The sequence below is a fragment of the Heloderma suspectum genome, chromosome 5 (genome assembly GCF_057233095.1).
Source record: "Heloderma suspectum isolate Gila_16-S chromosome 5, 16-S_ref, whole genome shotgun sequence".
In the NCBI taxonomy this organism is placed as follows: domain Eukaryota; kingdom Metazoa; phylum Chordata; class Lepidosauria; order Squamata; family Helodermatidae; genus Heloderma; species Heloderma suspectum.
Window position 1 is genome coordinate 177,300,662 of NC_139462.1, and position 25,374 is coordinate 177,326,035.

General features: G+C 41.2%; 1 protein-coding gene across 2 annotated transcripts in view; it reads right to left on the minus strand.

Moving 5' to 3' along the window:
• Window positions 1–5,967: 5,967 nt before the first annotated feature.
• The window catches only part of LOC146344866 (cyclic AMP-responsive element-binding protein 5), a 136,300-nt gene continuing 116,893 nt past the window's right edge, over window positions 5,968–25,374 (minus strand). The window contains exons 4-7 of one of the 2 annotated variants that reach the window (XM_084860439.1): window positions 22,657–22,980; window positions 14,806–15,033; window positions 9,086–9,194; window positions 5,968–7,189 (exon numbers count right to left, since the gene is read on the minus strand). In XM_084860439.1, the coding sequence (XP_084716565.1) occupies window positions 7,026–7,189; window positions 9,086–9,194; window positions 14,806–15,033; window positions 22,657–22,980 (825 nt within the window). In that variant the 3' untranslated portion in view covers window positions 5,968–7,025. The remainder of the gene's footprint in view (window positions 7,190–9,085; window positions 9,195–14,805; window positions 15,034–22,656; window positions 22,981–25,374) is intronic. The other variant, XM_084860440.1, reaches the window with a different exon arrangement.

Consider the following 25,374-nt stretch of genomic DNA (forward strand, 5'->3'; position numbering starts at 1 on the left):
ACCTGAGAATAGTTAGCTGTAGTTAGTTGTATTCACATAGGGTTGTGTCCAGATATACTTAGAGTAGACCCATTGAAATCCACGGGACTTGAGTTTGTCATAACTAAGGCCCCATTGATCTCAATGGGCCTACTCTAAGAATGACTAAATCTAGATCCAACCCATAATCTTCAGCATGATTTCATTATGTGTTTCTCATCTATGGGATGTGACGTATCATTTGGGGAAGCTTGGTGAACCCTCTTGTGCATGGGAAGTGTAACAAAGACTGAGTTCTTCCAGTTTGCCAGAAATTAATTTTCCACTGGAGAACAACACAAGTGAACGAGTGTAATAAAATAGGCACCAGCTGACATAAACTCATTCTGCAATAAACATGTTAATCTTTTAGGTGCCATTGACCTCTTTGTTGTTTCTAATCAGATCAGCTTAGTTATGGGGCATACACTTTTTCTCTTTTAGCCTGGACTAGTTCAATTGAACAGCTAAGTAGGTAAATGGTGGTCTGAGCAAGGGATAAGGCAAACTTTCATTGTAAAGCAAACAGTGCAATCCTAGGCATGTCTACTCAGAAATACGTCCCGTTGAGCTCAATGGGATGTATTCCCAGGTGAGTGTGTACAGGATTGTCGCTATGCATACTTATTCGAGAGTAAGCCCCATAGGTGTCTTTTAGAATTAACCATGAAACTGGGGTCAGAAATACCGTTTTAGCTGGGCAGTTCCACCCAGTGCTTTGGGGAGCTCTGACGCTGGAGTGTCTAGGACCTACAAAGTCCCACCAGTACTTGCTCAGCAGGGCAGAAGAGAGGCGTTTGTTGTGGTTTTTCCCTTCTGTGTTTATTTGTGTGTGTTTTAAATTTAATTTAAAACTATTTTTAGGCTGTCTTTAAGGATGGAACCGTGTGTTGGGTGTTATATTTATGCCAGGTCCAGGGCTGGTGTGAATTTCCCCATGTTGGGGGCTTGCATGGGGACTAGAAGGACTTTGGACCCTCCCCCAATGAGCCCATGCCACCATCCCCAGACTGTCCCCTTTTGCCCTCGTCCCAATGTCAGAGTTCTGACCAGGCAGGTAAGAGCTGCTTCGAATGATCTTATGGCTAGGATCGCAGCCTAAAGGAAATTGTGAGCCCTGTGTGTGTTTAGAACAACTTTTCCCAAGTGGGCTTCACCATTCACTTCAGTCGAGGAGGCAGCTCTATGAACACATTTCTTTCTTAATGATGAGCTACCCCTTCAGCTAAAATAGGTGGGGAAACCCTTTTGGACTGGAGAGCAGTTTGTGTTCATATGCATACAAGGAATAATCAATGGAGTGTTTTGTCTTTAAGGGCACAATCCTATGCATGTTTGGACAGAAACAAGTGCTGCAACTCCCAGCATCCCTCCAGCCAGCCATGTTGGCTGGGGTATGACTGGGATTGTGGGACTTTTTTCTGTCTAAACATGCATAGGATTGCACCCTTAAAGCTTTATATTTCATCTAAATTTGGATTTTTTTTTTAAAAGACACTTCAGTATTCCCATGGGCCCATAAAATTTACTATTTCAACCTTCCAAATAATTTAGTAATATGCTTTTGAAAAATATAATAGAAAAATATCTTACATTTCCAACTTATATTGTTTGTTATTTGAGTTTATTAGCAAAGTACAAGCTTTATTGTACGTATACTTAGTAGCTCCTTTTTCCTTCCCGTGACTTTACCTAAAATACATTATATACTAGAATGATGTAATCCTTTCAAGAATGAATTCCATCTGCTGGAAATAGTTTTTACTGATTTGGTCCCAGTCCAGTTAAAGTTAATTGTGTCAAAGAGTGCAATCCTAGTTATATTTACTCAGAAACAAGTCCCATTGAGTTCAATGTGGCTTACTCCCTGGGAAATGTGTACAGAGTTTCAGTCTAAAAGAGCAATCCAAAGTGTGTGTGGGGGGGAGGGGAGGGGCAGGAGTGAAGTGGCAGATGATCCAACACTTCAAAAGCCCTGCTTGCGTGCAGTGGCCATGGTGGAAGGTGTGGGGCAGTTTTCCTTCAGTGATTTCAGCAGGAGTCTTTATTTTTATTCCTCCCTCATTGGTTTCCATGCAGCATGGGTGTAGGATTAACTATATTAGCTCCAGGTTGCCACTGAAATATTGGGACTTCAGTTAGCGATGCCCAACCATGGTTTCCATGGGACTTTTATCGCAGCTAACTTTAGTTAAAAGGCCTGATTCTGAGGCCTCTCAAATGAACAAAGGGGCTTTGGATCTAGCAAATCCAAGGCCACATCTGAAATGCTCTACACAGGAAGAAATACTGTTGACACTAGATCTACACTAGCAGAGCTTTCCATGGACATACCAGGGGCCTTTGCAGTGGATCTAACACCGCCCCCCACCCGCACCTAGACCCCTCTCTTTCAATGGAGGGACATTTCTGTCTAATCTAAACCCCCTCTATCCAACAAATTTGTGACTTTGGATTGCTCTTCTCACCTGCAAGCCTAGGCATACGGGAATATGTCCGAATTGTTCACAATGGGACTTACTTCATAGGTTCAAGCTGCACATCCCATTGAAAGCACTGGGACTTCCTTTAGCCATGCCCAACCATGCCTTTTAATTGAGCATGGATCCTTCATTATACTTATCCCAATTACACATCCCTCCTCTTAAACATAAACAAGGCAGAAATCGTTTTCAAAAACAAGTATTGCTTCGGTTAAAAATGCCTTTGGCATAGAGTGATCTCATCAAGAGGATAATTTGTCAGGACCAGTATCAATAGGACTTTCTTATTGAAAAGTTCTATAGATTTGAAAGGACATTTATTAAAATACAGTAAACAAAAACGAGGGCAGAAAAAAGAATTGCCCCAGGGAACTGGTAGAAAGCTGGCAGTTCAGTTTTGCCAAAACTTTGAGTGGTTTCAGAAACCGTCTAACCTGTTAGAAAATAAAATGATACTTACAAATCCCTTTGCTTAACCTCCTATGTACTTTTTCATGACACATTTCTCCTCTCTGCCTTCTATTTGGTAACTCAATATGAGATTTGTATTCTGTAGCTGGGTTCAGATATATGGACAGTCATAGTTTCCCTTGGTGAATCTAAGGGTCATGGTCCCCTTTCCTCTTCCCCTTTCACATACCAGGAGGAGACTGAAAGCATCTGCTTTTGATTGTCAACTAACAACAGTTAGTTTCAACTAGAGATGTGTGAATTGGCAAAACTCGAGCTTGCCAAAGTTCTCTGAATTCCATCTCAAAGCTTGTTCCAACTCGAGTCCATATCAGTTTGTGAACATTGTTTTTTTTCTTTTTTCATGAAAATCCATGTGTATTTTCATGCATATCTTTCCAAATGTATGCCTCAATTGTGCACATCTCTGAAATGTATGCATTCTTCTCCCATTGATGAAAGCCTATTTGTGCACATGTTTCAAAAGTATGCATGCTGCCAGATGCATTTTTCAAATGTAAGCATGCTGTCAGACACATTAGTTTTGGTCTGTGACTCACACTGCAAGCTCGGAAATGTATGGACTTCAACTGCAAATTGTGTCCGAATCCATGCTCTGTCTGGAATGTGTGAATTGGGTAAATTCTGGTTAAAAATGAACTGAAATGAGTTTCTCAATGGTTTGAGAATAAACCAGGATTTAAAACCACAGTTGTGTTTAGCTTGTACTTACTAACCATAGTTTAAACTAACCAAAGTTCCCCAAGTTCTGTTTAAAATTGAAAGCAGAAGTTTTCGATCTCCCCCTCTGGCACATGAAAGAGGAGGGGAGGAGCGCGAGCCTTGCTGAGGCTCCAACACATAACTATGGTTTCCCATTATATTCAAACCTGGCCTGTGCATAAGTTTTCCTGTTTCACACTAACGAACCAAAGCTCTAAAGTCTTTTTGACATATTAGGGCAGAGCATTAGTGGCTGGGAAGCCATCAAAGCCAAAGGAAATATGGTGGTTTGCCATCATCAGAGATCAGTTGTTTATATGTTTTAAAAGAAAAGCAATTCATGCTGATGAACATTTTCCATCCACTAGTCACAATTGCCAAGTGTGTGTGTGTGTGTGTGTGTGTGTGTGTATCTTGCAATCCTATAGCAGATTTATTTGGAAATAAGTCCTGTTAGGAACAGCATTAGCTGCCCTATATTGGGTCAGACTATTTGTCCATCTAACTCAGTATTGACTCTACACTGACTTTTAACAGCTCTTCAGCGTCCAGACAGGAGTCCTCCCCAGCCTTATCTGAGGATGCTGGGGACTGAACGGGGGGGGGGGGGGAATCTTTGAGTCTGATTCGGAAATCAAATCCTTTGATTTCAGAAATTTACTTCTGACCCAACTGTGCTAAGAATCACAGGCAGAGCATTTGATGTTGGACCAATACAAACTTTTTTTTAACTAAACATTTTTGTTTTGAAGGAATCAATACTAGAACTTTGGGTGAGGGAAAGCATGCCTTGGGCCAATTTGTGGTACCACTTCCCCATGATTTCTTCTAATGCTTCTCTAGTAATGTATGGATGAAGGAACCATGGTGCCAACGATGTGGCTCTTAAGAGCATAAGAAGAGCCCTAGTGGATTACTCAAAGGGCTGGATGTGCCTGATCTTGTCTGATCTCAGAAGCTACGCAGGGTCAGCCCTGGGTAGTACTTGGATGGGAGACCGCCTGGGAATCAGGCTTCCTGCATTGCGTAGGGGGTTGGACTCGATGGTCTTGGAGGCCCCTTCCAACCCTATGATTCTATGATCAAAACAAAGGCCTATCTAAACCAGGATCCTGGTTCACCCCGTGGCCCACTAGATGCTTCTGAGAATAGCAGAGGCAGGACATGAAGGGTCAGATCCAGGATGTGCCTTCTCCAAAACTAAGGGTCCTTCCATGAGAGGAAGGCCTCCACTTGCAGAAGCCTGATTTTGGGAGATCATCCTCCCCCACACGCCACAGCTCTCCCCATTCAGCAGGGTCTCCCGACTCTCTGTGTAGTGTTTTCAAGAGGAGCCAGCGGGAAGTCTGCATCCATGCACCCAGTTGCTCCTGTTTAAATCTGGATCCAACCCAAAGATAATAACCCTCTCAGTGTGTTCCCCAGCAAGTGGTACTTCTTATGCATACATGTGTCCTATAAGCTGTGTGCCACTGACTACATCCTCATGATTCCTTGATCCATATGTCACTGGAGTGCATGGCAAGATATGATGGAAAAAATCACCTGCTTTGGTCAGGTGTAGTAGCTTGTTCTCATAGAATCATAGAGTTGGAAGGGACCTCAGAGACCATCTAGTTCAACCCCCTGCTCGGTGCAGTCTGCACTGCAGGGTGCAGCTACAGTATCCTGACGAATGGCCTGACAGCTATGTCCACATAGCTGTTGAGTGCAGTGGTGTGGTGGGGCAGCTCTCTGCTGTACTCCTAGTTCTCTGGATTTTGGCATATGTTTTCCTCTTTATTGACTGGCACTGCAAAAGAAAAATACTACTGACATAATGAGACTTGCCCTTCTCCCATGCCAAGGTTGTTGTTTTTTTAAATAACAAAAATATCAGAAAGCTCTCCCTCGCACTGCTCACTTGTAAGCAGGCTTCACCAGTGGTTAAGCTGCTTTTAACTTTTACTATTTATTAAAAACACTAAATCAGGATAATAAAAAGTGTGGGGTTGGGGTTGGTGGGTTTGTTTGGTTTTTGGAAAAAGCAAAACCCGAGCACAGCTGCGGATAAGTGGCTATTGAAAACAGCAACTAAGCCAGCTGTTTCTGGGTGAATGGCTGGTGGGCCTGGAGGCTTTTCTTCGTGTTTCTCGAAAGTTAAAAGACACTGTGCAAGCAGCAAGAGATAGGGGTAAGAGTTTTTAGGGGAAGAACACAAAATTATATGTTTTACAAAGGGAAATGGCAACAGTGCAGAGGGAAGGTCAGAGCACACATGAAAGAGGCAAAAAACACCATGGAAGCTCCAAAAAACCCATGCGCTTTTAGGAGCATGCGTGTTATCTTTCACATTGCTGTTCCATTTGTACAAGGGCATCATGGTGGTAGACAAAAAAGTATTAGATAAGTGAAAAGCCTGTGGACAGGAGAATACTAGAGAATGACAGATGGCAGGCACTGAATTTCTCTCTCCCACAGCATTACAGAGGCTGCCTGTATGTTTTCAAATGTTTTTCTGCACACAAGTAGGCTAAGGAAACCTGCTTTTACTGAAAAGAAAAAGAGAAAGAAAGAAAGAAAGAAAGAAAGAAGGGGAGGGAAGGGAAGGGAAGGGAAGGGAAGGGGAGGGAAGGGAAGGGAAGGGAAGGGAAGGGAAGGGAAGGGAAAAAAGCTGAAATTCTCAAGAATTTAAAAACACTACGCCACAACATACTCAATTCCAAGTGAAATTCTAGGCATGCAGAATTGCAGATCAACAGCTTGGACAAAGGGAGAATCAATGGAGAGCAGGATCAACTGGGCACCTTGTCCATCATTTGCTTCTTTGAGCCAGTAACTATGTAAAACATGGAAATATTTTCAAAACAGAAAAAACTGTAAGCAAGGCTATGAATATGTGTGAGAGCCTGGTACTTCTGCCAAACAAATGTACTTATTACGCTGTCAACCAAGCTTCCTCCATATATTTATAGCCCAATTATGCCTGTGTATGGCTGTTTAATATTTCTTAAGCCTCATTTTGGCTAACATGGCAGTTTAACATGTTTCTGTTGTGTCAGCTTGCTATGGTGAGAAGGTACATGACTATGTACAGGAACAGTTTGGTTAAAAAACAAACAAGTCACTGGTACCAGAAAACTGGAAAAAGCACCAAAGTATCTCCCAAGCTGATAATATAGTCATTGCATAACTCCCTTTATTATTACTAAGTATAAAAGACATTTTAATAACTATAAAAATGGAGCTCATAGTCTTTCGGGAGGCTGAAGAGTCCTTCAGATCTGAGATAACTTGGGGAAAAACGCCTTTTAACAGAAAGGAAATATGATATCCTATCACTTTTTCAGCACAGTTCCTGACCAATAGGTTTTAAAGGATTGGATTCATATCTGTTCTATGACTTGCAAGCTGGCTGAGGGTGGAGCTTCCTACGACATCACTGACTGTAGAGGAAGTCGTAATGGTATTATGCTGGATGACTTGTTGCTGTGAACAGGCCGGGACAGGACTGGCTGGAGGACTGCTTTCAGGACCTGAAAAGAGAACAAACGAAGGTTCATGTCTATGTGGGTAAGAACACCTCTCCTTCCTTTTCACAAGAGCTCAAAATGTTTAAACAGGCAGCAGACCGTCAATGATACAAAATATCTAATCACAGGAAATCCAGAATCCAGGCATTAAAATTAGGAAACACTTATTTAATCACAAGAAATATAAGAAACAGTAGGTGTCAGGATCCTTAGGGTTGTCTTCAAGCTATGACTAGAAACCACATTTCTATCTTAAGCTATGTCTGCATTTAGCACTTTACATTAATATAACGATACCTCGTGTAAGTAGTAAAATCAGCCCAGTGCTACTTGCATGTACTGGAGTATCATCTTCTCCTTTGGTAGTATGTGTCATGAAGTCAGAGCTGTTCCAGCGAAATACTGAGTACATTGCCTCTCCTCTCCAGGCTGCCATGTCTCCTTCTCAAGCACTTTAACAGGGCTCTGTGTGATGTCAAGCTGGGAAAGGAAGGCAGTGCTAGTTCCGGATTGCCCTAACACCAAATGATGCATGGAAATCTGGAAGTACTGGTTTTGCTGAAGATGCTGCTCCACCCCTAGAAAACCCAATTGGACCCTATCATGAGACGGGTGGTCTCTGGACAGCATAAGAGATCCTCACTCTTCAGCTGTACAGAAGTTAGCTGGAGCAGCAGCAAGTCTCATCCAGACCTCCTTTTCTCCAAACTATAACCAAACTATAACTGAGGGACATTTCACACTTAATATAGATTTTATTCTTGAACCTAGATGTTTAATCTTAAACCTAGACTTGCCACCAAATGCACCCTCACCTGAGAGCACAGCACAACCTAGCTCCCCAGTAAGTAGACAATAATGATATAGACGTTTGCAAACATAGGTCTGTCATGTTCACGCTTTATGTTTTTAGGTGTACAACTAGGTTATGTCTACTTCAGACTGCAGGACTCACATGTTTGAATGCTCTTCCACAGGGAAAAAAATCCTACCACATTGAGATCAAGATTTCAGGGGAAGCATTGGAAGTAATTTTCTATGTGGTGGGATTCATTTACTTTTGAAAGATTCAATGATGTTAGCCATCAACTGCAACCTTAGCTGGAACAGCCCAGATATAACTTAACCATTTATTTAAATGAAAATTAGGCCAATGACAACCACAGGGCTTTTTTTGGGCATGACATCTTGTATTTCGAATGCCCTTCCCAGAGAATATCACCTGGTGCAAACATTTATGGGGTTTTTTTTGGCACCAAAGACTTATTTGCCCAGGATTTCCAGCATTCTTAGAATTTGTTTCAGTATTGGCTTTTGGTTGTGGTGGGTTTTATTGATTTTATGGCTACTGCATCTGTACTTTTAACGTTTTGTATGGAGTTTTTAAATTGTATTTGGTTTTTAAATTGTACACTGCCGCTGGATTCTTCTACTGAAGAGTGGTCTATAAATAGATTAAAGAAGCAAGCAAATAAATAAAATAACAGTAGTTTTGTTGCAAAGTCTAGGCCAGACAGAACAACAGGAGCTGGTGCCACAAGTCTTAGATGCTTTTGGAAATGTCCCATTTTTCAAGATGGCCTCAACTTTTAGTACAAAGGTTGGTCTATGTGTCATAAATTGGATTGTTACATTGTAGGATTGGTTACTTATGTTTTACTGCAAATACTTGCTCTCCATTCTCAGTTTTATGCCATTCATCAAGACTGTTTAAGGCTGCAGTCCTATAGAAACTAACGTGGGACTGAGTCCCATCGAACTCAGTATGCTTTACTTCTGAGTAGGCATGCATAGGATTTCATTGTAACGTGACTGTTCAGAAATTGAGAGGTTAGGTGAAAAAAGGAAAGGCACCATTAGTATGTAACATCAGATAATATAAACAAGTTACCTACTTACTTAAGTATCCTTGAGATTCTTTCTGCATGGCGGTTATTGGACAGTCTTTATGTGTTAACAACAACTGTTTCAGCTGTGCTACCTCATTTTTCAACATGGAAACTTCATTCTAGAATAAAAGAGAGATGTTTACATTAATAATTTTAAGAAGACGGTGCGTTTACATACTTCTCATGGTATGAAATAGGGTTGCATAGTGTTTGACTCTTCATGTAATCCCCCCACCCCAATATACTGGGACAAATCCATGTTCTAACATGTGCCTTTAAAGTCTAGCCTGTGCTCTTTGCATCTGGCATCCCATTTTTATTAGTCTTAATAGGATTACTGCCACAAAGCAAAAAATCCTTAACAAGTGAGAGGGTATCATTATTTGCAAAGTAATTAACAACCTGATCACATGTTCTGCTGCTCATCAGCAACAAAATTACAGCATTGGCCTCTGGGTATTAGTTTCAGAACAAATGGACTGCTGCAGATTAGGTAGGAAAAAGGTCCTACGAATTACCACATTTGCTCCACGTTCGTTTTTAAATTCATGATTTTGGCACCTGAAGCAGAAAATCCCACAAATGTCTCTCTCACTGAGACTACAAATACAGTGAAATAACTAACAATGTGCCATCCTTTCATCATGCCAAAAATCACTGCCTGAGGTGACTGCCTCACTCACCCCAACGGTAGGGCTGGCCCTGTAAATGCCTTAAGGCAGGGGGACTTTCATGTATACTGTTCTGAAGTAGCTCTCTTTTGAGTGAACAATACTGACTCCATTTTGAGACACAGCCAAAAAGCCAGGCATCTTCAGCGTCAGCAAAGGTGGGAGAAAGGCACAGGAATGGGGTTGAGAGCATCATGCAAGACTAGATCAAGCAATTCAGTTTCTGATGGACTTCCTAAAATGCATTCCCCAAAGGCAAAGGTGGAGGTAAAAATTCAGCAAAACATGAATGTGCTGGATAGCAAGGGTGATATCTGGTAAGTGACCTAGTTAACAACCTGCAATATGCTCCCAGTGTTGAACTCCAGCCTTGACACCTCTCTTTAAGACAGTCATTAACATGCAACGTCATCTTTTGTTAAAAGAGTAAGAGATCATAAGTAGGACTTTTGTTTCTGGCAAGTACACCCATCATCCCCAAGCACCCTGGAAGGCCAACTCAGTCTTTATCCCATAGCAAGTAGCACCTTTCCAGTGCCTATGAGCAGGGTCTGGCTCATCAGAGTTGTGATGTCACTGCCTTTCTCTGAACCTTATAAGAAGCCTCAGGTTGGGGCAGTCCTGAGACCCCTCTTTCCAGAGGTGTGTGTGGGGCGGCATGCTGCTGAAATCGCTAGGTGCCTCACCCCTCCAGGGGTATGGTGCCACATTGCTGCTGAAATCACTCAGTCTCTCTCTCCTCCCAGAGGAAAGGCTCCATGCTGAAATTGCTAAGCTCCTTGCTTGCCAGAGCAAGGTACCATTACCAACAATGAGTGCTTTGCCTCCCCTAGTCAAGGCTCTCTGCTTTCCTTCCTCTTCACCTGAGACCAAGAATTGCAATGTGCACTAGTTCCTGTCTGCAGGAAAGGGCTTTAGCCCAAGGAAAGGTATATTGCTTTTGGAAGTTCTTTGTAAAAATTGTAGCCTCCAGCCCCTCTTCCCCTTCCCCCTGTGTGCTTCAGACCTCAGGAAGACTCCTTCCCACAGTCGTGAAAACTACTTCTAGGCCTAGAGCTCAGCTTCACCAAGAATGCAGCTAATTTCTCCACCAAAGCATCACTTGGTGAAGGCTGGAGCATCCTTAATTGGTCCTCAGTGTTAAATCCATTTGCTCAGCTAATTCCCCCAAAACTAGCTTGTGCATTTGAATCTTTGTAAACCCAAATAAATGTGCCATTGTGACGTTATCTTCTTCAACATTATCTGTGTGTGTGGATCTCTAGTCTTTGGGTGGGAATCACCTTCTTAGCCATAGATGCTCTACTGCCAATGTCTAAAGATTCCTTATAAGCAGGTGTGTGAGTCTCATTAGAACGTGTGCAAGTTTGTACACGGGTCTAACTAGAGCACATCATATAATAACACATAACACTCCATTTCATCTTCCTTCTCCCACCCCATGTGTATGATGAGCTCTGCGCACACGGTACATTGTACAAGGGGTTCAAGACTGGGGGAAATATCTTTTCAAAACAAAACCCACTATTGCAAAATACTTTTTAATTATAAAGAGAGGTATATGGCTCATATCCTAACTTTCTACTCCATGAACATACGGAGTTTCTTCTATTCATGGAGGGGATCTTCTGCTCACAAAGCAAAAAGTGAAGACCAAAGCCTATGCTTTTAAAGAGAACTACAAAGAACATATTGACTTGCCTGAAAATATATCTTTTCCTCAGTATGGGATAGGTTAGTAAAGTCAGACAGAATTAATCAGAAATGGAAATAAGACATGGAATGGAGGCTAATAGAAATTACTGCCTTAACTAATGTCAGTCCTATAATCTCAAAAGCTAATTTAGCTTTGCTGTACACCATACATTATGCCTCTCCATTCATTCAGAAAAGACTGTTGTGAATCAGATGCTGCTTGTCCTTTGCTTGCACATTCATATGTATAATATAGAATTAAATACAGATTTACAACTGAACTCATCATGTGATGTCATACTGTGCAGTCAGAATACTTTTTGAACCAGGAAAAAATTAATTTCTATAATTAAATTCTAGTTTAGGTATGTCATTATACTGTGGCCATTTGGTGTGCTCCAATCCCAATTGGTGTCAATAAATTTGACAGGCTAATTTCCTAGTCTTATTTTTTTATTTTTTTTTAAGAAATGTAAACTAATTATTTCTAGCTCTGCTGAATATTTTTGCCTGTTATAGTAATTTCCATAAGCTAGCAAGTTTAAGAAATGCTATAACCAAGGAAAATCTATAGAGTTTTAACTCTTCTATTCCTAAAGATCAATCACACACTAACCTGTAGTGATTACATTGTAGCCCAGTGCAGCTGCTGGCACAGAGAGAGAGAGAGAGAGAGAGAGAGAGTAATGAAGCAGAGACAGGGGATGCCCTTTGCTGTTATGGCAAAGATTCAATCCACCCAGAAGTTCTTCTTGATACACCCCATTGAGATTAATGGGCACATTGCCATTTTGCACTGAACCCATTCATTTCAATGAGGTATGCACAAGAGAACTTCCCAATTCATGGTGCCCTGAGTGCCCAGGAAGTCAAATATTTGTTAAAGATTAGAGATTAATCTCATCTTCAATCTTTAAAAATATTGAGCTGGGCTTCAATATTCTCCTTCAAGATTAAGAGGCTATTCTCCAGCTTTAATAATTCACATAGCAGACACTGCAGGGGTTCACACATGCAGTCACTAGGTTGCCAGCAAACATAAATCTTTTTCTGGTGAATGCCTGCCCTTGGATAAGAGAACTTGGAGAGAGTGGGGTCTCTCATTTCATGCTGGGTGAAAGAGTTCCTGGCCTCTCTTTCCCTCCCCTGCTGGGATGCACTCAGAAGAACTTGGAGAAGGGGTCAATCTCAATTTGCACCAGATGCAAAAAGCGAGAGATGCACTGCTTCTGAGAGTGCCTCCAAGGCCCAGCACAAATCCAAAAACTGTCCATTCCCCTCTCTGTTTACTGGAGGACTCAGAGGAAAGGGAGAGGTAAGTTTGATAACAACTAAAAATAATGTCTGGCTTCCAGATTCCAGATCATTTGGAAGACTGTGTATGTACAGATGTATGCATGAAGGTTTTCCTGCTACAAACATGCACACTTAAACACACATGGATGCTAGGGGGTGGGGCAAGTTAGAGTACACAATGTTGAGGGCAAGGCTAGTCAGGACAGCCCTGCTCCCTACTCAAGGGTTAATAAAATGCATGAGTAACTTTTGACAGGGAGTAATGTCACTGCTGGGCTCCTGCTTAACATCTGCTGGTGAGCAGAACTCATATGAAATCAGCTCAGTAGATAATCTCACTAACTGTATACAGGAGGACCAAAACACCACAGCTGAGTTCAGAGCATAAGAATTAGCAAACAGTTAGGACACTCTTCCATATATTTAGATATCCAAGCACACTTGAATTTATTTAAATGTATATCCCTCCTTTCTGCCAAAAATGGAGCTCAAAGCACCATTTGAACACTGATAAGCCATTTCCAGGCAATCTTCATGTCAACACATCTGTGTGTTAGAAAGGGGGGGGGCAGCATTGCAGTGGCAGCTCCACTCCCAACTTACACGTGTTTGTTGTAAGGTCTTGAAAGAGCCCTGTGCATGCAACTACAAGTGAGATGAGTTCTGTCCACATGGGTGGGAACCCAACTAAATGGTAGTTCAGCCATTCAGAGTTGCCTGCTGAACATTCCTTCTGAGGCCCATGAGAGATTTGTTGTCAACATTATGTTCTTCCTGTCTGTGCAAAGCTAGCATGTCACGGAGAAGAATTCCTCTGAGGTGGTCCCTCAAGTGCTACCTCTGCGTGGGAAGGGACAGTTTGACATGGAAATACTTTCATACGAGTGACACACCGTGCCCTTTTCCAAGATACTTCATTCCATCCCCCTCCCCTGGTTTTCCGCCCCCCTTGCTGCAACAGACCCCACTGGGCTACTTTGGGGGTTTCTCTGTCACCCCTTAAGATGTTTTTTATAAGCTTTTTGTACTTCTGAAAACCTTGAGGTTCACCTAAGCCTACTGATACTTCCCTCTTGTGTATGGATGATGCTATTTTGGCTACATAAGGATGGGCATCCTGAGCATTCAGTATTAGAATTCTGAATTCACTATTAGTATATAGGATTGTCTTAGATGTAGGAAAAGTGTCATTCTGATCAGAACTAAGTTTAGCTTACTTAAGTAACATAGGCCATGGTTCTGTACTTAAAATAGTGACAGAAAGACAATTAAGATGCAATCCTATGCATGCTTAGACAGAAAAAAATGTCCTACAACTCCCAGCATACCCTAGCCAGCATAAAATGGTGACAGGAAGGCAATTAAGGTGCAATCCTATGCATTTTTAGACAGAAAAATGTCCTACAACTCCCAGCATGCCCCAGCCAGCATAAAACAGTGCCAGGAGGACAATTGAGGTGCAATCCTATTCATATTTAGACAGGAAAAATGTCCTGCCTAAAAATGTTTAGACAGAAAAAACAGCTAGCTGGAGCATGCTGGGAGTTGTAGGATGTTTTTCAGTCTAAACATGCATGGGAGAGCACCTTAGATACCTTTTTGCCTCTAGTAATGTAAAAATAATGCTTTAGGCTAAATGAGAAAGGGTTCTTCTTTCTATATCATTCTTCTATTACTTACTATCCAGAGAGCTTTGAAGCCACCCAGAAAGCTTTGGCTGTTGGGCAGTATAGAAATGTAATAAATAAGCTGTCTTTAGACATCCATCTCATTCCTAATGAACAAAGACATGAGTTACCAAATACCGGGGGGGGGGGGGGGAAGCAAAACATTTAAAAATTAAAATAAAATAGTTCAGTGAGTTTCTGAATCTTGACACTCTTCTTGGCTAATATTAAGCAAATAAAATGTTATTCATATTTATTAATACATACAGATTTGCTGTGTTTGCATTAGTAGTCTAATGTGTAGCAGCACCAGTTTAAGACAAGAGCAACTTGGTGGTGCACCAATGACCAGGATGCAAACAGTGCCTCTGTGTCCTAGGCATGCAAACGGTAGCCCGCACCTGAAGCTGCATGTTTGTCTGGGTGAGTTCTTCTGCTTTCTTTTCCAGTGACATCACCCAGACCTTCCTCTTCTGTCTGCACCGGGTGGCAGCTGCTCGATTTCGTTCCAGAAATTTCCGCCGCCTCTCATCCGGATCTTCGTCCACCACTCGCCTTCGGCGCCCCCCAGTGGGCTGAGCTGGCTGTATTGTCTGTGTGGGCTGCATTTGTTGGGCTGCTGCTGATACCTAATGAGAAGCACAACTGATTTTAGTTAAGTAACCAGTGAAGGGATGACACCATACTTGACAGTGGAATAATAAAAGGAAATGAGCTGCAATTAAAAATAAAAATACAACCAGGCTATGTGCTTTGAATGCAGCAATTCTGGCAAGATTTGAGAATGGCATAAGTTCAAAGACTTCACCAGATGCCCTTAAATTACTCTTTGACTAACAGCCTGCATAGCCCAGGAGGATGTTTTGGAATGGCTTTTTTGAGTTGCAGCAGCAGGAGTAGGGGGTTGTTGTTTTTTTGCTTATTAAAAATGTTTCATTTCAACAGCAGTAAAGAAAGCATTCAATTCAGGTGTGAAACATCTAGATCACTCCAGTGACTAGTATTAATCACAAAATGGAAGGACCCTTGGGACCTTTAATTTTGTTCATAATTTAAAGCTGTGTATTTTCCTTCATGCTAAACGTAGGTCTTGTTTACATGGACAGTTAACCTGAGGTAACTACCTGTTAATTTCCTTTAGCTTCGATATATGAACAAGAAATAAATCTAAGATTGAAGCAAGCTAAAAGCTGGGAAAGAAGTAGATAATTAAGGGGTGTCTTATTACCTTTTTCCTATTCTTGGAAAAAGTGTGGGCTGATACAAAAAACATTGAAGGTGTCACAAATTGTGGGAGGAAGACTTGTGAAGTAAGGGGAAATTTAACTTTCACAGTTGTTGATGGTACACTTCTGTGGGGAACTGCAACACCTCAGAAGGCAAGTGGGAGTTTCTCATTGAAAGCACCCCCAACTCAACCTTATCCATGTCGATGGCCAATGCAAGACAAAACATCAGGAAAAATTACTCTAGCCTATCTTTGTTGCTGGAGAAGACTCTTACGAGTCCCCTGGACTGCAAGGAGGTCAAATCAGTCAATCCTAAAGGAAATCAATCCTGAGTGCTCATTGGAAGGACAGATACTGAAGCTGAAGCTCAAATATTTTGGTCACCTAATGCGAAGAGAAAACTCTCTGGAAAAGACCCTGATGCTGGGAAAGACTGAAGGCAAAAGGAAAAGGGGACAGCAGAGGATGAGATGGCTAGATAGCATCACCGATGCAATGAATATGGACTTGAGCACACTTCGGGGAATTAGCGCAGGACAGGAAGGCCTGGCATGCCATGGTCCATGGGGTCACGAAGAGTCGGACACGACTGAACGACTGAACAACAACAATCTTTGTTGTTGGCATGGTAGGTTTGCACACACAGGAAAATATATGGTACTTCCAAGCAAGCAATCCCCCGAATGCTTCTTGATGTGGTATGGTGTCATGAAGGGGGTGTTGTTGTTGTTTTATTCCTATGGAATTTTCTTTATTTTTTTTAAATGAAGTTAAAAATACAGACAGCCAAGAAGAATACAAAAAAGAATTCACTTACTGTAACAAGGTCACTAAAGAAATAAAGAAATTCACTTGGTTGGATCCTGACTAACTGAAGTCCCATTGATTTCAGTGGGTCTGCTCTAAGTATGGCTAAGTCTGGACCCAACCCATCAATTAAAATCCTTAGTATATCATGGATATGCATGTGGGACAATCAGAGTGAAATAGCCTAGGGATAAGTTCACTAGGTAAAGCTGGATATATATGTTATATACCATACATAAGATGTGTGTGTATCAGTGTAGCATAGTCAGAAAAAAAGAGAGTAATCTGTTCCTCATTACAATTTGATCAGAAGTTTGTAGGACTTCCACATAAGAAATAAACGGAAACCATGGTGCCATCATGTCTGTGATTGTTATCACAGGTAGCTCCAAACATTTGAACCACCTGACTTGGTAGAATCAATATTTTAGAATGGCATCAGAGTAGTGGTGAGAGTGTTGGACTAGTCCCCACTCGGTCATGGAAGCTGACTGGGTGACGTTGGGCCAGTCACAGACTCTCAGCCCAACCTACCTCACAGGGTTGTTGTGGTGAGTATAAAATGGAGAGGAGAGGATAATGGAAGCTGCCTTGGTTTCCTTGCAAGAGGAAAAAAGGCGGAATATAAATACAATAATAATAAAAAAATCTTCTGGTTGGTTTCCAGCTGTTGACTGTCTGAGGTCCTTCTCCAAGTGTCTCTTCAGAGGGAGGCTCAGAGGATGGCAACAAAAGAGAGGGCCTTCTTGGTGGTGGCTCCTGATTATGGGACATTCTCCCCAGTGAGGTCCACCTGGCACTAACATTGTCATCTTTTTGGCAGAAGGTTAAGACCTTCCTCTCCTCCCAGGCATATGACAGCATATGCTAGAGTTTTGAACGGGTCCTAAGATTGCTTTATTGTTGATTGTTAACATTGTTTATATTTGTTGTTTGTAAATGTTTTTTATATTATGTTCCTTTATTGTATTTTTAAGGTTTTAATTTTTGTAACCCACCCAGACAGCTTTGGCTGTGGGGCAGTACAGAGATGTAATAAGTGAAATGAATGAATGACTGAAATGAAATGACAACTCCAGGCTGTGAACAGGGGCGAATCAATCCCAAATGCCATCAATCCTACATTTTAGCTTTCTTACAGGGTTGTATGAATTGGCCCTCAATGTTTATCACCCCCATATTGGCTTGAGAAAGTTATGTTGAGTAATGCCAGATGCTCTCTATAGCAGGGATATGTATGCTGCCTCCACAGCAACACACCTGAAAAGTAAAGGCCTCAAAGGTCTCTTTTAAACTGTCAGCCTAACATCAAAGACCACAAGCAACACCTTCTGAATCATCAACGTTTTGTTGTTTACATTTCTGGACACCAGCATCTTTGCACATGCTTTTCTGTGTTCTCCCTTTTTATTCAAGCTATAAATTCTGTTTCTAAGTTCTGCTCCTCAGATTAGCTCTCTCTTATACATACAGAACAACCCTTTCCATCCCTTAAGTTGGAACGAACAGAGGGCAAAAGAAAAAAGGATCAATATGAAATGTGGTGATGATTGTCAGGAGAATGTTAATTAGAAAGCTACAGCTACAGCCCAGAGAATGATTTGAAGATATCTGATGTAGTTGTTTCTAAACTAAGCAAGCCAGAGCCTGACCAGTAACTGGATGGTGGACAACCTGAGAATCCTGCAAATACTCTTCTGAGCAGGATGCAAATGAAATATGTAAAGTCAACTGGAAACATTAACTAACTAAACTATACCAGGAAAATTGTAGGCTGAAGACTATTAAGTCCTATTTGGATTTTACAGTAGTTTTTCAACCTGTGATTCCAAGTCCCATGAAGAAATGGGATGTATTGTCATTAACAATATTTAATGCCTGCAGATCTAACAATCCGACAGGCTTCATTGTTGCCCAGTTCAGGTGTAATGGCAGACCATGGTTTGTCATAGGAATGAGACTGAATGAGCCTCAGACTCGCACAAACCAGGATCAAATCTGATTTGATACCTTGGTTTGTTAACCAATAACAGTTAGGAAAAAACACACATCACAGTTACCCAGGTTGGAACGTGTAACTGTTGTTAATTCAAAAATAAAAGTGGAAGCTTTCCATTGCTTCCTGTCATGTGTGAAAATGAAAAGGGAGGAGAATGTGCAAGCCTGAGGCTCATTATCATGATGACAGAACATTGTTTCCCATTATGCTTGAACTGTGCCAGAGTATTACTAACACTTTGGAGAATATCCATTTTGAATGCCTCTTTGTTATCCTGCTGGGCAATTGACTCTTGTCAATAACAGCCAAGACATTTTCTAGGTGAAAATATCTCCTTTTCAGCCTCTTCTGTCCCTGGTGCCTCCATGGTCTTGGATGACATGAGGGGAAAATGCCTGTTAAAGGCTCTTGTACTAATAATTTGCCACCTCAGTGTCTTGCCTGATCTGTTTCAACTGTACATGCAGGAGAAGGTAGGCTAATTTGATCAACTGAATTGAGAGTTTGGCATGTAGTGAAATAGTCATGATATAGCTTCACCACACTCAGGAAATTCTTGCATCTCAAGCCACACTGCAAGCCAACTCATAATTTGTTGACCATTGATACAATAAATGTATCGCATGATCAGTTCACCAAATGCTGAATCAGTTCACATGATCAGTTCAGCACAAATCTATCCTACTGACATTCTGAACCCACCAACTTAGTGATATTATTGGTCCTTAGTAATGTATTATTTAGTGCAGGGGTAGGCAGAAGGTAGATTAGGATTTTCTACAGTGCCAGCGTGGGGTAGTGGTTAGTGTGTTGGACTGGGACTCAGGAGATCTGGGTTTGAGTCCCTACTCGGCGCTGAAGTCACTCAATGGGTGACTTTGGGCATGTCACTGACTCTCAGTCTAACCTACTTCACAAGGTTGTTGTGAGGATAAAACAGAGAGGAGAAAGACCATGTAAGCTGACTTGGGTTCTTTGTAAGAGGAAAAGAGATGGGATATAAATGTAATAATAAATAAAGAAAATATCTGGATTATTTGAAATAGATCGGCAAGGATTTCTGACTCCCCAAAACAATGGCTACAACAAAATAATTCTCCACCCCCAAATTATACTGCTGAAAGGAATGAAGATGGGTGGGGAGGTGATAACTAGGAGAGGATTTTCATGTGGAAGAGCTGAGAGTTCAGTTCAGTTTTGGAACTAAGCGCTCCGCTCACAACACTTTAATTATTTCTGAGTGTATGTCTTTCACACCTGGATCTGGTTGGTGGTGGATCTCAGGGTTCCAGTATATACATAAAAAAGTAGATCCTGCAAGCCTGAAGCCTGCCCACCCTTGATTTAGTGTATACTCTTGATGGCTGACAGGAGTATATGACAGAGGATCATGGAAGAGTGCAAACTGTGCGGCTTCTAGGAGAGTAAATAAATGTGGTTACTGAATAGCTATTGTCTCATTTGAAACACACTGCTGAGTTTGATTATGTAGATATTCCTGATGGATCAATTACCCCCCACCCCCATGTTAAATGCAAGATTACCTATTATTTTCAATGGTGAAACTGTAACGGTTTTTGTTTGCTTGCAAGGATAATGTTAACAAGTTTGTGATAATCTGTAATCAGCACAAGGGGATAATCAATACAGAGAAATATAAAACAACAGCCTAGTTGGGTCAAACATCATCTGACTGGCAATTCATCTGAAAGATATTTCAATATTAAAACAAATACCTGAAAAATGTGTGTAATATTGGAATCAGGCCAGGCAACACAAAGCAGAACATCTGTCACACACAAAAAGGACACACTAAATGACTGGGCTTTGCCTTGATCCCTGATCCAGTGTGCTCCTTCTGTTCTTTATAACCTAGTGCTACAGTTTTAGTCATTCATTTTAGCAACCTATAATTCATTAGGCTCGGCATGGTTGTTGAAAAGTTTGAAATTTAATACAGGGGCATGGCATAAAATAATCAAAATTATGGCAAAGGGGGGAACTTGGCTCCTAGCAATTCAGATCATGCTTTGGTTTTGACATGAACCTTGAAACTTAAGTATTTGGTTCAACAGAAAGAGTTGGTTAATAATTAGTAAAGTGTACCATAAGATTAATGTGTCTGCTGAAGCAGTCTGACCCCCAAAGAGGCCAATACTGAGGGGAATTATAGATGGGTTTGGAAAGTAATAACCTTATGTTTATTACTCACTCAAACCATCTTTTATCCCAGTCAATGCCCTCTTCAAAAAGTGTCATTGCTTTTGTGTTCCCATGAGGAATTCAACTGTTCTGTTGTCCAGGGAACTACCTGACCTATAGATCTTAACATTTCCATTTGTCCTCCAAGCAGTACTGCACATTGTTTTTGAACAAATCACTCTTTTAAATGTAATGCAAAATTCGAGCAATTCTGCTTAATCCAATGGGACTACTCTGTCACAGGTGAGTCTTGGCAATAGCCAGTATTCCTTATTTCATGCTCCAGTGTGTGGGTTGGATCCAGATTTAGTCATACTTTGAGTAGACCCACTGAAATCAATGGGATTTAGGTAGGACATGGCTAACTTAAGTCCTATTGATTGCAATGGGTCTATTCAAAGTATGACTAAGTCTGGATCCAATCCTGTGAATATTAAATCTTTATCAGTTTAGAACAGGTGTGCAGAACCAGAAGGGAAGGGGATATGGCCAGCTCAGTTTCGTTGTGGGTGGGGCTTTCCTGACAGAAAGAGCCCACATGCAGTGAAGTGGGCCCCTGGCCCAAGCGCTAGGTGATAAGAGCTGTAAATGATGACAGGTGGGCATGAACATGCCTCCTGATGGGTGTGGGCATGGCCATGCCTCTGACATCAGTGGCACGGGCATGCCCACTTGATGCAGCAGCAAGAGGGGAAGGCACTCAGGTATCCCAAAGCAGAGGAGAAAATCTTCTCAGGTGCCTGAAAAAATGTTTATTATGCCCAATGCATTTCAGAAAGAACATTTTGGAGCATTTTAAGCCTGAAGAAACATTGGAAGGATTCTTTGCGACACATTTGGAGAAAGGTAAGCAGCCCCTAAGGAAGGAGAGTCGTTTTTGAAGCACATTGGGCATAATAAATGTTTTCTTTAGACACCTGAGAATATTTTCTCTTCTGTTTTGGGACATGCCCACTTGACGTTGTATGGTCTGTGGAGGGCTGGGTGGGTTGCGTCATCCATCCCCCACTTCTTTTTGGTTGTGCACCCCTGGTTTAAAACAAAGGTGTAAATCTCCTGGAAGGAGTAACAGTTGTTCCTGAATGGGCCATTAATGGTTTCTCCCTAAGACTGCAACCTTAAAAACATACAGATAGAATCAAATTCCATGGAAATCATTGGGATTTGCTTCCACTTAATTGCTATAATCCTGCACGGGCAATCTCCGTGTGCTAACAAGGTTTGGTGTATGCATTGCCCGTCCATATATCCTTCCTTTAAAACTTCTGGTGGGTCAAATTTCGCATTTCAAAACAATGAGACCTTCAGATCCATTCCGTTGATTGTTTCCCTTTCATCTCTCTTTGATATTACTTATTATCCTTCCCCTACAGTCCCAGAACTTCTAATCTTGGCACTATCCTATAAATTTCAACTACCACCTTATAATGTATGGAATGTGTATTTTGTTTTCCTCCATTGCCATATTTAAATCTTCATTGCATTCATGAGAAAAACCTTCACACAAACTTGCTCTCTTTTTCACATCTAACTTCAGCAATGTTCAATGTTTAATCTTATACTAAGCTTGGTTTAAACTGTAGAAACCACCACCAGCTGGCTAATTTTGATCCAGATACTGCATTAGCTTGGTGAATTCTACCCATTCAGATTTGATTTGAAAGCTGTTTTCCTATATGAGGGATTCTCACCATAAAATGGTTTATAGTACTGGGCATGCAGGTTGCCATGTTATATAAAAACAAGCCAGATACATGGTCAAATTCTGCACTCAGACATCAACTGGGCATTTTGGAGTGTGTGTGTGTGTGAGTGTGTGTATGTATATATGAGAGGGGTAATATATATTTTAAAAATGGTGCTTGATATAAAGTGGAGGTGAAAATGGCAATATTTATGTGTTTACAAAGGACTTGAGAGAATTAGAATCCACATAAAATACAATGCGAACATTTGCTCATAGACATTTGCTTTTAAACTCACACTGTCACATTTAGATTCTGAGGAAGCTCTACCTGTGCTTGCCCGCCTGTGTGCAGCGGCGGATGTGGCGAGGTTTGATGATGTGCTGGGTGTGCATGCAGGTGTGAGTGAGAGTGGTGGTGTGGGTGGTTCTGCTGGTGATGTGTTTGAGGATGAGAATGGTGTGCTGGGTGTTGATGCTGGTGCGGGTACGGATGATGGGGTGGAAGCGTCTGGTGTTGATGTGGATGCGAATGCATATGATGATGGGCTGTCTGTTCCTGTCGGGAGCTCATCATTTCCATCATATGACCCATGGTGTTCATATTTCCATTTGACATGCCTGCAGGATGATGAGTCAATGCTGCCTTCAACCTCTGCAACAAAATGAAAAGAGCATTTAAAATAAGTTACACCAGTCAGGGTTCATATGGGTTGCTAAGGTTTGTGGCAACTGTTGATAAAATAAATAAATATATGAGGCACAATTCAGCCACCGTTAAACACTTCCCACTCCCATGAAGTTAAGTAGAAACTTAAATGTCTGTCATTGACACCAGCGGAACTTAAACCTGCTTAACTTGGACTGGATGGCCTATGGCTGTTAAGGAATTGTGCTGTCTGTTTAGGAAGAAATACCCTAAATATCTAGCTTGAGAGATTTGGGGCTTTTCTACATGAGGCTTTTAACTTGCTACTTTACCGAGGCTTCTGTTTCTGTGAGATTAAGATTGGCTCCTTTACACGTGTTTTTTTCCAGACGGTTTCTTTCTCTGCCTTTCTGTATGTTCCATTACACAACCACTAGGTGATGCTATGGTATAGCAGAATTGTGCAAATATATGAAGGGTTTCATGGCACCCTTCAGGATCTACAGACTTTCTTCATTAGACCCCCCCCCCCCCGCTAAAATGGTTGCAAAGCACAGGAGAGGCCCTAGATGATGACAACATCATGTAAAAGACTCACAAACTACTGTGAGGATCATGAGTGCACAATAAATGCCTTGTGTAGAAAGGTTCTTTGAGATGGACTTTCACTCCTAAAGAAGAACATAATATTTATTTTGTTATCTCAGTACGTTTCCAGTTTCATGCAGTGTCTGCTAGCATGATAAAGAAATAGAACAAATGTATCCACTAAATTACTGTCTTATACTATAGGCCTCCAGCTCCTTTGGATATTTCCAGGAAGCGGTGAGAAAGGAACAAAGAGTCATTCCTTATAAATGACAGGCCCTGCTTCTCCCCACACTTCTGGATGTCATCCAAAGGGGAAGACGTGTATATCCCTGGGGATATGCACATCCTCTGGTGGGAAAAGAACAGGAACAGAGAGAGCACCAATAATCTGACCAGCAAGCAGAGGAGAACCTTGAAAAAGTGCCTGAAAAATTGATTGATTGATTGATTGATTGACTGATTGATCAATCGATTGATTCACAGAAACACACCAAATTGCCTAAAGTATTTTGAGCAGAGCATACTCAGCAGCAACTGAAAAATGAATTTTAAAAATATAATTGAATGCAATGCCATAGAATTTGAAAGGGGGGATTTTATGCAACTTTATTGACCAAGTTTGAATGGCATGCTGTGGCTCATTGTAGGTTATTTTAACCCGTGACAAACAGCAGTCCCCACGGGACCAAAGTGCATATGAAATCCCCCACTCATGGGTTGTCATGTGGGTCGTCATGGCAAGCATGTGTTATGCGAGGGGTCGCACGACGTGACAACCCCTGAGTGGGGATTGCATATTCAAAATGGTGGCCGCATTTGCCCAGCACCCATGATGGGATGTTCTGCCATGTGAACTGTCATGTCTTTGTAAAAATTAAACATGGTTTTGTTGTAAAACAGTGCTTGCTGGGGTCCCGATGCAAAAATACACTTGGATCCAAAGAACCATTAGTGGAAGGAGAAAATGTACCTATGTTCTTCTGTGAACTCTTGCACATATGCTAATGGAACACTCCTTGCAGTGCAGCACCACAATTTATGGGAGTTACGTTATAGCCGAGAAAGATGGCAAATAAGAAAGATACAAGCTGCAGCATATGAGCTCTATCGGGCCATAAAAACCTTGTGCTAATGGAAGAACCTTTCTGGATTTGGATGTATTTTTCTCAGATAATGCTCTTTTACTAGTTTGGAAATAGTCCTTCAGTGAATAGAATATGTTTTCTCCTAGCTGAAGAGCACCTTTGGATCCAAGTCATATTTACTTAGCTGTAATATTTTTATTCTGCCATTTATTTAAATAAAACTCCTAGGGTGGTTTACAATGATAATTTAAACAATAAAAATATAAACAGAAAGAAAATATTCTTTTAAAAAGACTCTTAAAAGTTCACTAATAGTAATTGCTGTAAGATTATAATAAACAACAAGCATGCCAACTATTTCTGTTCTTATGTATTCAACAAAATCTTCACTCTTCTTTAAAAAAACGTAAATAGTTCACTTCTACCAGTTCTTAAAAAGAAGAGATAAAACAGTTTCAGTTCCTTATAAAGACTGCTGTAAGGGAACAAAGGTTTAACACATCCAATTCCTTAGCGGTATTTTGAGAAGTCCCACTGAGAAAAACATTTCTCACACAAATACACATGGTTTTTTTGTTTTGTTTTAACTATCTTCAGAAGATTTTGATCTGTCTCTATTTTTGTTTATACGGAGGTCCCACTGGGCACACTTTTACAATATCTCCCTCACCCCCCCCCCCATGGCATAACGTGACTACATAAAATCCCCATGTTTTAAATTATG